This window comes from Pelophylax lessonae (assembly GCF_965119305.1).
Source record: "Pelophylax lessonae genome assembly, chromosome: 10".
NCBI classification, from domain to species: domain Eukaryota; kingdom Metazoa; phylum Chordata; class Amphibia; order Anura; family Ranidae; genus Pelophylax; species Pelophylax lessonae.
Genome location: NC_138777.1, coordinates 216,948,696 through 216,963,022, shown reverse-complemented (window position 1 = coordinate 216,963,022; position 14,327 = coordinate 216,948,696). Strand labels below are relative to the sequence as shown.

The window sequence follows — 14,327 nt, the reverse complement described above, 5'->3', positions numbered from 1 at the left end:
GCTCCGTGCTCTTTCTTCTTTTCCCTTCCCCTTTGTGGGATTGGGTAATAACAGGATCCTCTGATGAAGCTACAGGCGAGACGCGTAGCCATCCTGTAATCTTGCAGACTATTGCAAGATTTGCGTTTACATTTGGAACTGGTATTAGTTTTTAGGTCCCCCTAGTGTATTATGCTCGTACTAGGAGAGGCGCTGTATCTATCTGGAGATACTGTTGTTCTATATATTTTGTACTTGTATATTCTAATGAATTGATTTTATGTAAATAAGTATTTTAATGATGGTATAATAAACAGATATTTTTATTCTATACTTGAGTCTCTTTTTGATGTTATTTGTGGTTACCTTAAAAGTCCCACTTTCTTGCTTTTTTTGTTTCTATCACTAAGAATGCAGCCTATCGATTCACTAGAGACTAGTGACATCACTGAGAATGCAGCCTATCCATTCACTAGAGACCAGTGACATCACTGAGAATGCAGCCTATCCATTCACTAGAGACCAGTGACATCACTAAGAATGCAGCCTATCCATTCACTAGAGACCAGTGACATCACTGAGAATGCAGCCTATCCATTCACTAGAGACCAGTTACATCACTGAGAATGCAGCCTATCGATTCACTAGAGACCAGTGACATCACTGAGAATGCAGCCTATCCATTCACTAGAGACCAGTGACATCACTGAGAATGCAGCCTATTCACTAGAGACCAGTGACATCACTGAGAATTCAGCCTATTCACTAGAGACCAGTGACATCACTAAGAATGCAGTCTATCCATTCACTAGAGACCAGAGACATCACTGAGAATGCAGCCTATCCACTCACTAGAGCCAAGTGACATCACTAAGAATGCAGTCTATCCATTCACTAGAGACCAGTGACATCACTGAGAATGCAGCCTATCCACTCACTAGAGACCAGTGACATCACTAAGAATGCAGTCTATCCATTCACTAGAGACCGGTGACATCACTGAGAATGCAGCCTATCCACTCACTAGAAACCAGTGACATCACTAAGAATGCAGTCTATCCATTCACTAAAGACCAGTAACATCACTGAGAATGCAGCCTATCCACTCACTAGAGACCAGTGACATCACTGATAATGCAGCCTATCCACTCACTAGAGCCCAGTGACATCACTAAGAATGCAGCCTATCCATTCACTAGAGACCAGTGACATCACTGAAAATACAGCCTATCCATTCACTAGAGACCAGTGACATCACTGAGAATGCAGCCTATCCACTCACTAGAGACCAGTGACATCACTGAAAATACAGCCTATCCATTCACTAGAGACCAGTGACATCACTGAGAATGCAGCCTATCCATTCACTAGAGACCAGTGACATCACTAAGAATGCAGTCTATCCATTCACTAGAGACTGATGACATCACTGATAATGCAGCCTATCCACTCACTAGAGCCCAGTGACGTCACTAAGAATGCAGCCTATCCATTCACTAGAGACCAGTGACATCACTGAAAATACAGCCTATCCACTCACTAGAGACCGGTGACATCACTAAGAATGCAGCCTATCCATTCACTGGATATCGGTGACATTACTAAGAATGTAGCCTATCCATTCACTAGAGACCGGTGACATCACTAAGAATGCAGCCTATCCATTCACTAGAGACCGGTGACATCACTGACAATGCAGCCTATCCATTCACTGGATATCGGTGACATTACTAAGAATGCAGCCTATCCATTCACTAGAGACTGATGACATCACTGACAATGCAGCCTATCCAGTAACTGGATATCGGTGACATTAATAAGAATGTAGCCTATCCATTCACTAGAGACCGGTGACATCACTGAGAATGTAGCCTATCCATTCACTAGAGAGGGGTGAAATCACTGAGAATGCAGCCTATCCATTCACTAGAGTCCGGTGACATCACTAAGAATGCAGCCAATCCATTCATTAGAGACATCATTCAATAATCACAGCAGTGATCAGTGACATTACTCGGAATTAAACATATACATTCACTAGTAAGCATGCAAATGACATTCACAACATGTACTTGCCCGTTTCTTCAGCTGCAAAGTGTCTGACTCCACGCTCTTCACTGATTGGCTATCAGCTTTGTCATTCTTGACCTCTTTTCGCTTCTTAGCCTCGCCCATCGTGTGATTGGACCTCTTGCCAGCTGCCGGGCCTTTTATTACACAAAACAAACATCATTATATTCTAATAGTGCAGCAACAGTGAATCTTACATCTGTACACCCACACAAGGAAGTCCACTGATTAAACACCAATCTGCTTCTGATTGCTGTCACTTGGCACGGCGTAGAGATGTGGAGATAGGGGCTCTGGTCAATTTATTGAGCAATGTATTTTATGGCTCGCGTGAAGCCTTCATGTAGTAAACATTAAGACACATGCACAGTGATTTATAGCCTGCACCTGACAAACAGGCAGCCGTTTATAGGCAATGAGACAACGTTTACAACAATATGGCCGACAATGGAGAACAGGTACAATGACGTATCCACAGAAGCTGTTTCTATATTTTGCAGTGACCCAGGGATGGATCTAGTTCTCATATCACAGTGGTGTTGCTAGATTTAATTGAAATTAAAGCCAAAAAACATACACTATATTACCAAAAGTATTGGGACGCCTACCTTTACACACACATGAACTTTCATGGCATCCCAGTCTTAGTCTGTAGGGTTCAATATTGAGTTGGCCCACCCTTTGCAGCTATAACAGCTTCAACTCTTCTGGGAAGGCCGTCCACAAGGTTTAGGAGTGTGTCTATGGGAATGTTTGACCGTTCTTCCAGAAGCGCATTTGTGAGGTCAGGCACTGATGTTGGACTAGAAGGCCTGGCTCGCAGTCTCCGCTCTAAATTATCCCAAAGGTGTTCTATCGGGTTGGGGTCAGGACTAGGGTTGCCCCCTCATCCCTTTAAAACAGAACACATATTTATAACACAGGTTCTGGAGCAAATTTAACGCAGAAAAGGCACTAAGTGAATTTAATTACCACCTTAATCAGCCACAGAACCTGTGTAATTAATATGAGTTCAGTTTTAAAGGCATGAGGTGGCAACCCTAGTCAGGACTCTATTCAGGCCACTCAAGTTCCTCCACCCCAAACTCGCTCATCCATGTCTTTATGGACCTTGCTTTGTGCACTGGGTGCAGTCATGTTGGAACAGGAAGGGGCCATCCCCAAACTGTTCTCACAAAGTTGAGAGCATGAAATTGTCCAAAATGTCTTGGTATGCTGACACCTTAAGAGTTCCCTTGGAACTAAGGGGCCAAGCCCAACGCCAGAAAAACATCCCCACACCATAACCCCCCCTCCACCAAATGGTTTGGACCAGTGCACAAAGCAAGGTCCACAAAGACATGGATGAGTGAGTTTGGGGTGGAGGAACTTGACTGGCCTGCACAGAGTCCTGACCTCAACCCGATAGAACACATTTGGAATGAATTAGAGTGAAGACTGCGAGCCAAGCCTTCCATCCAACATCAGTGCCTGACCTCACAAATGCACTTCTGGAAGAATGGTCAAACATTCCCATAGATACTCCTAAACATTGTGGATGACCTTCCCAGAAGAGTTGAAGCTGTTATAGCTGCAAAGGGTGGGCCAACTCAATATTGAACCCTACGGACTAAGACTGGGATGCCATTAAAGTTCATGTGCGTGTTAAGGCAGGCGTCCCAATACTTTTGGTAATATAGTGTGTGTTGGGGAAGGGTCAAGTCTTTATTTCCTCCTGGCAGAGAAATCGGAGGGGCTAGAATTTAAACACTGAAAAAAGAAGCCATGACTGCATTCTGACAATATGGTTAAAAAATCATCAGAGAAGCAACTCTGATGAAATAGGTTTTCCTTGACTACCTGTCCCAGTGACACCTATGCAAGAATTGGGGAGGGGGAAGTGTTCACTTTTACATATTGACATACCTCCTTAGACCCAGCCTGCCCAGACAGTATGGTCACCTGCTGACTTGGTACCATCCACTAGCAGCTAAAAGAGGAAGTAAAGTCTTCTTTACCACTTACCGACCGCCCGCCGTACTATTACTGCGGCAGGGCGGCTCGGCTGCATCCAGTCACGTAGTACTACGTGACTAAGTGCATGTGGTTCTCGGCGCCATGCTACCACCGCCGGAGCTGCGCTCCCCCTGTGTTTAGACACAGCGGGAGGCGGGCCGCAGGAGGAGCGGCGGCGATTGCCGCTGCCCTCCTGCAATCGTCGGAGAAACCGAGAGAAGACCCGCCTGCTTATGTAAACAAAGCAGGCGGATCTTCTGTCCGACAGGCAGGGAGAGATCAGCAGTTTCAGCTAAGCCTATTATTTAGCACTGATTACTGTAGTAATGTCACTGGTCCCCAAAAAGTGTCAAAAATGTCAGTCAGGGGTCCGATCTGTCCTCTCCAATGACGCAGTCCTGCTAAAAATCGCTGATCGCCGCCATTACTAGTAAAAAAAAAAAAAAAAAAAAAGTCCAAAAATCTATCCCGTAGTTTGTAAACGCTATAACGTTTGCGCAAACCAATTAAAATACGCTTTTTGGGATTTTTTTTTACCAAAAATATGTAGCAGAATAAACATTGGCCTAAACTGATAAAAAAAAAATTAAATTTTTTTTAAGGGGGGATATGATCTCCATGTATAAATACATAAGGGGGGATATGATCACCATGTATAAATACATAAGGGGGGATATGATCTCCATGTATCAATACATAAGGGGGGAATATGATCTCCATGTATAAATACATAAGGGGGGATATGATCTCCATGTATAAATACATAAGGGGGGATATGATCTCCATGTATAAATACATAAGGGGTCCATATAGTGAACTTGGTGTTGACTTGGTGGTGTGTGAACTTAAAGTGTTCACTTTAAAGTCAACACAGAGGACAAGGGGGCACTCTTTACGTCTAGAGGAAAACAGATTTTGTCTCCAAATACGGAAAGGTTTCTTCACAGTAAGAGCTGTGAAAATGATGAATAGACTCCCTCCAGAGATGGATCTGGCCAGCTCACTAGAGTGCCTTAAAAAAGGCCCGGATTCTTTCCTGGGTGTACTTAATATACAGTAAGTGGGTACTAACATTTTTTTGTAGATAAAGTTGATCCAGGGAATATCCGATTGCCTCTCGAGGGATCAGGAAGGAATTTTTTCGTCTGCTGGAGCAAATTGGATCATGCTTTGCTGGGTTTTTTCGCCTTCCTCTGGATCAACTGCGGGTGTAGGATTGTGTATATGGGATTGTATGGTTGGGTTTTCAATACTGTTTTTTTTTTTTTCTTTTTGTTGGTTGAACCGGATGGACTTGTGTCTTTTTTTCAACCTGACTAACTATGTAACTATGTAATGGGCCTACCTACGTCTAAACTAATAAATGTGTGCATATTACAGAACTATAATAATCTGACACAGTTCAATACAACAGAGAGAAAATACGTATATTGTAGTCAGGGGAGAGCAACCTTGAAGAGGTGGAGATCTACCTGAACACCATGGGAGAAGTCAATGATCGCAGGGGCACAATGTTGCCTCCTCACACCCGATTTAAACCTCTAATTGCCGCACTACTGTGTCGCAATCGCATGCAGATCACGGCAATCATGGGTTTAACCACTTAAAGATCTATTTTTGACATTTGTTGCTTACCAGTTGAAATCTGTATTTTTTACTAGAAAATAACTTAGAACCCCCAAATATTATATATATACTGTATATATATATATATATATATATATATATATATATATATATATTTTTTTTTACCAGAGACCCTAGAGAATAAAATGGCGGTCGTTGCAATATTTTATGTCACACGGAATTTGCGCAGCGGCCTTTAAAACGCAATTTTTTTGGGAACAAAATGCACTTCACTGAATTAAGAAAAAATTAAACAGTAAAGTTAGCCCTTTTTTTTTATATATATATATATAATGTGAAAGATAATGTTACACTGAGTAAATAGATACCCAACATGTCACGCTTTAAAACTGCACGGTGGGACAGGAGAACTGGGCAGAGCGGCAGAAGGCGGGGGGAGGGGGGGGGACATTCCCTCCCACTGCTTGTGATAACGGCCAAGCGGCTGTTTAGCCGCATCAGTTGTTTTAACATGAAAGCCGACTATCCGCTCTAAAAAAAGTACCAGGGAGATGCCTCCAGCTGCAGGCATCACCCCGGTATTACCATTTCCGATCGCTTTTCAGAGGAGCAGCAGTGTCTGCTGCACTTGTGAATGAGCCCTTAGTTGCACTCGGCAGCGGCACCCTTAGGGCTTCTTCACACATAAAGTTGGGAGGGGGGTTAAACCCTGTGGTTGATTCAAGGATTCAAGGATTTACCACCCTCAATCTCTACCCTCCTTTAACATGCTAAAGCAGGAATTAAAGTGTTTGTAAAAGCAGAAGTTTTTAGCCCCCCTAATACTTATTTGAGCCTATCTCAATTCATCGATGTTGTGCAATTGGCTCCCACTGCTGTCAGTCAAAGTCAGTGAGCCAATGAGGAGAGAGAGAGACGACAGGGCCTAGCTGCGGCTCCGCGTCTGAATGGACACAGGGAGCTGTGGCTCAGCTCCGGTGTCCCCATAGCAAGCTGTTGCTGTGGGGGCACTCGTCAGGAGGGAGGGGCCAGGAGCCCAGAAGAGGGACCCAAGAAGAGGAGGATCCAGGCTGCTCTGTGCAAAACCACTTCACAGAGCAGGAGAGTATAACATGTTTGTTATTTTTAAGCATCACTTTAAACCCCGTTGCTTATGGTGGGGCTACTGCCTGCCAAATGTGAATCATTCAAGTAAATAGGGCCACTATGCAACCGTCCGCAACTGCATGCTTCTACGGGGTCCAAGGAGTTAAAGCAGGTGGTGAAAAAGCAATCCCATGTTTGCTGGACTGCACAAGGTTTCATGCTGGTGCTACACCCACCAACCATGACAAGAGGTATAACTCCTGCTGCGGCTGGGACATGTGTACACCCCTGGCCACTGCAGCTGAAGGGGGTGCGGTTGAGATGGGGGGTAAAAACACGTCTTAACTAGAGGGTTTTACAACCCCCCAAACTACAAATGTAAATGAGCCCTTATTGTTCTGAGCCCCCTATAAGGCTGCTTTCACACTGGTGTGCTGCAGTTTACCTGCACCACGGGTACAGCACAGTGCATCTGCAATCTTCCTGGGTTAGCTGCACTTCGCCATAGACTTCTATTATATCCTGCAGGCATAGTGCAATTTCTGAAAGTATACCAAAGTACACCAAAACTCCTACATTCAGAAAGTGCACCAAACCCACAGGATATAATAGAAGTCTATGGCTAAGCACGGCAAACCCGCAGGATATAATAGAAGTCTATGGCTAAGCATGGCAAACCCGCAGGATATAATAGAAGTCTATGGCTAAGCATGGCAAACCCGCAGGATATAATAGAAGTCTATGGCTAAGCACAGCAAACCCGCAGGATATAATAGAAGTCTATGGCTAAGCATGGCAAACCTGCAGGATATAATAGAAGCCTATGGCTAAGCACAGGAAACCCGCAGGATATAATAGAAGTCTATGGCTAAGCATGGCAAACTCGCAGGATATAATAGAAGTCTATGGCTAAGCATGGCAAACCCGCAGGATATAATAGAAGTCTATGGCTAAGCACAGCAAACCCGCAGGATATAATAGAAGTCTATGGCTAAGCATGGCAAACCTGCAGGATATAATAGAAGCCTATGGCTAAGCACAGGAAACCCGCAGGATATAATAGAAGTCTATGGCTAAGCATGGCAAACTCGCAGGATATAATAGAAGTCTATGGCTAAGCATGGCAAACCCGCAGGATATAATAGAAGTCTATGGCTAAGCACGGCAAACCCGCAGGATATACAGTAATAGAAGTCTATGGCTAAGCACAGCAAACCCGTAGGATATAATAGAAGTCTATGGCTAAGCACAGCAAACCCGTAGGATATAATAGAAGTCTATGACTAGGCACAGCAAACCCGTAGGATATAATAGAAGTGTGTGGCTAAGCACAGCAAACCCGCAGGATATAATAGAAGTCTATGACTAGGCACAGTAAGCCCGCAGGATATAATAGAAGTCTATGGATAAGCACAGAAAACCCGCAGGATATAATAGAAGTCTATGGCTAGGCACAGTAAACCCGCAGGATATAATAGAAGTGTAGCACAATTCCCAGCACTGGGGCTGGATGTGGGTCCCCCTGGGTCACCACTAGCAAGAAAAGTACCTTTAGACACGTTTCTCCAAGTGTGAGCACTGAGACAAGAAGCAGTCCAGTTTCTTTGGGGTTTTTTGGGTTTATTTAGGAACTTGGATGGGAGAAGGGGAGAGTGGGATACTCTAACAAATAAACTATGCACAATTAGGCAGGGACTCTAGAAAACACTGTTTGACGCTGGTTAACGCTGGCCGAATGCCTTTTAAGGCTAACTTGACACCATGACTTTGCTTTACACTGCTAAAGTCAATTTAAGCTCCCTGAGGCACTCCTTCCTGAGGTAGCTGACTGTACACTTTAATTGCACTGCCGAACAATTCAGGGCCCACACGGGCGCCCCCTTTACTTCCCTATCTTCAGGGCTTTAGTACTTGGCACCCCCTTTCATTGCCTCAACTACTGGCTAGCTGGCTCCTGGATCCCCTTGACCTTCTGGAGTGGTCCCCTCTCCTAGGCAGACCCCTGGGCAGATCTTGAGTACTCACGACACTGTTTTTCCTGAAGGTCTCTGCCCAGCAGCTCCATTTGGTCAGCACACTCTGGATCCTTTCTGCAGCCCAGCTCAACCTCTGGTCCCTAGGCCGACTGCCTGGACCGCCTTCACACTTTACAGAAGGAGAGACAGCCGTCACCTCCTCCTGGGACTGATGCTCCCGCCAAAAGACACCCTGTCACATGCTCCCTCAGGATTTATTCCCATTCCCAGGGTGCATTGTGGCAAACTCCGCCCACTGGGACAGTCATGAACCCTGGTGTGCTATTGGCTAGGTTTCCTCCACCGTCCAACAAGATCCCTCATTGGATACAGTGGGGAGACTCCCCAGACTCAACAGACACACCTGGAAACATGTGACAGATAGCTGACAATTCAGGCCCCCCTGATAAGCAGACAGAGCCACATATGAGTTTACCGAGCACCTAACTAGGAGGGTGCTACCGAAGTCTATGGCTAGGCACAGTAAACCCGCAGGATATAATAGAAGTCTATGACTAAGCATGGCAAAACCGCAGGAAGGCTGCAGGTACACTGCCCTGCACCTGTGGTGTGGGTAAACCGCAGAGCATCAGTGTGAAAGCAGCCCTATACTATTATGCCCAGTGTATTGTTTCACACTGACCTGAAGATCTCTTCTTCCCTTCTGCTGACACCACTCTGGAGACCACTAGCAGTGATAAGAGGTGGAGTGGAGTTGGTATCACTCCGCATGAGACAGGAGCCAGCACTATAGAGGAGGCATCAGCTAATGCGGTTTCTCCTCCCTACTACACCTCCAACTTTACAAGTAGTCCCTCTGCATTGCAATCTGGTGCTCTGGGTTGGCAGGTCAGCAATCCCAGACTGTGATTTACCAGTCACCTGGCCACAATCTACTGGTTGCTGACCCCCATTGTAAGTGATACAGAATGGGTGGAGGATGTCAATGGGACAGGGAAGTCAGACCAGAATAAAACAATTTTTCAGAAGTTTAAACCCTCCCTCTTAGCAAGTCATTTTTTCGTCTGGGAAAATTCCCATCATTTGTGTCCTCACAGGGTATAAGGGGAATCTCCCTGACAGGGACAGAGGCTCTAACCCATAAGCACACATCCAAATTGCCAAAAAAAACTAGACTGGTTAGGCTGTGTTAATATCTAAAAGCATTATTTCTATGGCTGAAAGCTAGAGCAGGGAACAAAATGGCTGCAGAGTGACAGGTACACTTGAAGACAATCTTGAATTGGTGCACCACTAGCATGCCACCTGCTGAGGACTATTGTCTATAATTACATAGCTGATGTACAATGCATAAGGGTCCAGTAATCTTGAAAAAAAAATAAAACATTGATAATCCAATATAGCCTTAAGTCCCCAGGTAGTAATTAGAAAACCAGGTAGTAATTAGCACGTCCAAGATGGAATTTGCCAAAAATAATCGCCAAAAAGAAAACCGTAGGTGACAAAGCTCTATTGATACTGGAATTATGGGGTTTCCCCTAATTAGAGACATGCTGTCCTCCAGCAAATACTTACCGGTGTCAAGTGGAGCCAATGGAATACAATGTTATCTTAGCTCTGTATACATTTTAGCCATGTTGGATCCAGGCTGGCTAGAATATGTCACTACGTGGTCTCTACAGTGCTGCTTAAAGTGGAGTTCCACCCAAAAGTGGAAACTCCCCTTTTCTGTCTTCTTCACCTCTCAGTAGGGGACAAAGCTCTATTGATACTGGATTATGGGGTTTTCCCTAATTAGAGACATGCTGTCCTCCAGCAAATACTTACCGGTGTCAAGTGGAGCCAGTGGAATACAATGTTATCTTAGCTCTGTATACATTTTAGCCATGTTGGATCCAGGCTGGCTTGAATATATCACTACGTGGTCTGTAGAGTGCTGCTTAAAGTGGAGTTCCACCAAAAAGTGGAAACTCCCCTTTTCTGTCTTCTTCCCCTCTCCGGGTCCACATTTGGCACCTTTCGGGGGGAGCAGGAACCTGTTTTCTGTCAGAAGTTCGGCTTCCCCTCTCCTTCCCCGCGGCCGGGCCATTCAGAAAGCACAGCACAGTTCGCGCAGGTGTAGTAGGGAATCGGCTGTGAAGCCGCAAGGCCTTGCAGGCTATGACGGTGGCAGCACCCAAGAGCCGATAGAAACATCAGCTAGGGTGTCTATCTGACAGTTCCAGTGCATTCCTGAGGACTGGTGCCCAGAACTGGACAGTATACTCAAGTTGCGGCCGGACTAGAGTCCTAGAGTCTTGTAGAGTGGGAGAATTATTGTTTTATCTCTGGAGTGAAATCAGTGAATCCCCTTTTTAATGCATGCCAATATTCTGCTGGCTTTGTTTGCAGCAGCCTGGCATTGCATGCCATTGCTGAGCTTGCCATCTACAAGGACCCCCAGGTCCTTTTCCATCCTAGATTCCCCCAGAGGTTCTCCTCCTAGCCAGGAATTTGCATTCGTATTTTTGGCCCCCAAATGCATTACCTTACATTTTTCAACATTAAACCTAATTTGCCACATAGTTGCCCCATTATTTTAGTTAGGTCTTTTTGTAAGATTTCCACATCCTGGGTAAAAGGTATTGCCCTGCTTAGCTTTGTATTGTCTGAAAATAATGAGATTGAGCTGTTTATCCCAACCTCTAGATTGTTTATGAAGAGAATAAACAGGATTGGTCCCAGGACAGATCCTTGGGGGACCCCCACTTTCCACACCAGACCATTCCGAATACTCCCTATTTATCACCAACCATTGGACTCGCGCCTGTAGCCATTTTCAATCCAAGTACTGACCCTATGGTCCATACCTCCATACCTTAGTTTGTACAGTAAACGCTTGTGGGAACCTGTATGAAATGCCTTTGCAAAATCCAGATATACCATATCTACAGGCCTTCCTTTATCTAGGTGGCAGCTCACTTCTTCATAGAAGGTTAATAGATTGGTCTGGCAAGAACGGTTCTTCATGAATCCATGCTGATTACTGCTAATGATACCATTTTCACTGCTAAAATCTTGTATATAGCCCCTTATCATCCCCTCCAAAGCTTGCAGATGTTAGGCTAACTTGCCTGTAGTTTCCAGGGATATGTCTCGGCCCTTCTTTAAGCATCGGTGCCACGTTGGCTTTTCTCCAATCAGTTGGCACCATTCCAGTCAGTAAACTGTCCATAAAAATTAGGAACAATGGTCTGGTTATCACCTGGCTGAGCTCCTTAAGGACCCTCGGGCATAAGCCATCTGGTCCCGGTGATTTATTTATGTTAAGTTTTGCAAGTCTATTTCTGATTCTGTCTTCTGTTAGCCATGAGGATACTTCCTGTGATGTGTTATTAACATTAAAGTCTTGGTTACTGTATCCCCCCTTTTCTTTGTGAAGACGAGAAGAATATATTCATATCCTTCGCCTTCTCTCCGTCATTTGTAGCCAAATTCCCTTCATCATTCTTTATGGGGCCAATATGTTCTGGCCTCGCTTTCTTACTATTTAAATACTTAAAGAATTTCTTTTTTTTTTTACTCTCCTCTGCTATGTGCCTTTCGTGTGCTATCTAAGCTGCCCTTTCTTGTTTCATTCTTTGTAATGTTGGAATGCTGGCAATGACCCCTCAGCCTTGTATTTTTTGAAGGCTTTTATCTTTGCTTTTTTATGAATTTTTACGATGGAGGAGTTTAGCCACCCAGGATTTTTTTTAGCTCTTTTAACCACTTGCCGTCTGCTCACTAGAGCTCTACTGCGGCAAAGTGGCCTTATAGGTCTGACGACGTAGCATAGCTGAATCTGCGATCTGTCTCTGTGTCACTCAGTCACCTCCCCCCACACACGTTAGTAAGCACCAGGCATACATTAACCCCTCCCTTTCCAATAAAATTAACCCCTTCCCTGCCAGTGTCATTTTTACAGTAACAGTGCATATGTATAGCACTGATTACTGCAGTAATGTCACTGGTACCCCCAAAAGTCTCAAAAATGTCAGTCAAGGGTCCGATCTGTCCGCCGCAATGTCGCAGTCCCGCAAAAAAAAAATTGCAGATCGCCGCCATTACTCGTTAAAAAAAAAACACCAAAAATTACAGAAATCTTTCCCTTAGTTAGTAAACGCAATAACTTTTGCGCAAACCAATCAAAATACGCTTATTGTGATTTTTTTTTTACCAAACATAGGTAGCAGAAAACAAATTGGCCAAAAATTTTAAAAAATTTTGATTTTTACATTTTTTTGGGGGGGAATTTCATATACAAAAATGTGAAAAATATTGTTATTTTTTCAAAATTTACGCTCTTTTTTTGTTTATAACGCAAAAAGTAAAAATCGCACAGGTGATCAAATACCACCAAAAGAAAGCTCTGTTTGTGGGAAAAAAGGACGTAAATTTCGTTTGGGTACGGCGTCGCACGACCGCGCAATTGTCAGTTAAAGTCGCACAGTGCCGAATCGCAAAAAGTGGCCCAGACATAAGACAGCAAAATCCTCCGGTGGTAAAGTGGTTAAACAGAGTTTTTTCAGAGCAGCTGAACTAAATTTACCTAGCAGCCTACTTTGAACTAGGAGGGTGCTACAAATGTTTTACTCTCACCCCAAGGATGCCCCCTTCCATCTCTTAAGTCTACGGTGACCAGATGTCCCTAGCCGAGAACAGCCTCTGAGTTTAGCGGGCTGTCCCTGGAACAAAAGATCCCCAATTTCGTCCCTGGTTAAAAAAATGTTTCCCTGATTTCTTTTCAGCTTTAAGAATGGTGTCCCCAGCCCGCATTGCTTTAGGCTAATCCTCTAGCATGTTTTTGTGATTGGCCTAGACCTGGAGCAGGAAGGAGGGAAGGGAAGGGGGTGTTTTCTCCCAGCTGCGTTCAGGGTTACTAAAGATGTCACATGCTGATATTATGTGGTCTTTCCCTCCCAGTCACTCCCCTCTCGGCTTTTGCATACTTTATTGCAGGAGATATATGGATTGTTTGCTACCTTGTCCTTGTTATGGGGAGAACTGCAGTGTACACCTGGGCCTGCACTCTTGACCCAGAGCAAAGCAGGCTCAGGCTGTTATTACACCAAATCTATATAAACCCCTCACATTCACTTCGGCCACATCAAACATACGGGGGCGCGCTTCGCATGCCGTTATTATCCTCACTCCCGCGCTGCCCCTGCCCCCCCCCCCCCCCCAATAAAAGCAGGCATGGTCAGTAGGGAGGCCCTAGATTTCATTTGGAAAATCTGGTCACCTTAAATTCCCTTTAATAGAAAGGACATCCTCACTTAAGACTGTGAAGGCTCTGGAGGGGCAGGACCAACCTAGGCAGTCTCACTAACTATTGTGAAGGCTCCAGAGGGGTGGGGCCACGCTTGGCAGGTCTAACTGGCTACTGTGAAGGCTCCAGGGGGGCAGGACCAAGCTTGACTTTTACTTGAATTGTCAGAATTTGTATAGAACTGCCTATATCTCTGGTTCTACCAATCATTGACATGCAATTTTCACTACAGTTGACCTCTACTGTATTTTTCACCTTTTGCGCACAGCTCAACCTAATCCCTGACTTTATCCTTTTAAACTAACTACTAACCTAGAGTGAGCACATCCCCACAGGTATAGGGC

General features: G+C 44.7%; 1 protein-coding gene across 1 annotated transcript in view; it reads right to left on the bottom strand.

The window, feature by feature from the left end:
• Positions 1-14,327, bottom strand: part of SLC7A9 (solute carrier family 7 member 9) — an 85,840-nt gene that overhangs the window by 66,858 nt on the left and 4,655 nt on the right. Inside the window, exon 2 of the mRNA XM_082270437.1 lies at positions 2,056-2,186. Within this exon, the coding sequence (XP_082126563.1) occupies positions 2,056-2,154 (99 nt within the window). The 5' untranslated portion in view covers positions 2,155-2,186. The remainder of the gene's footprint in view (positions 1-2,055; positions 2,187-14,327) is intronic.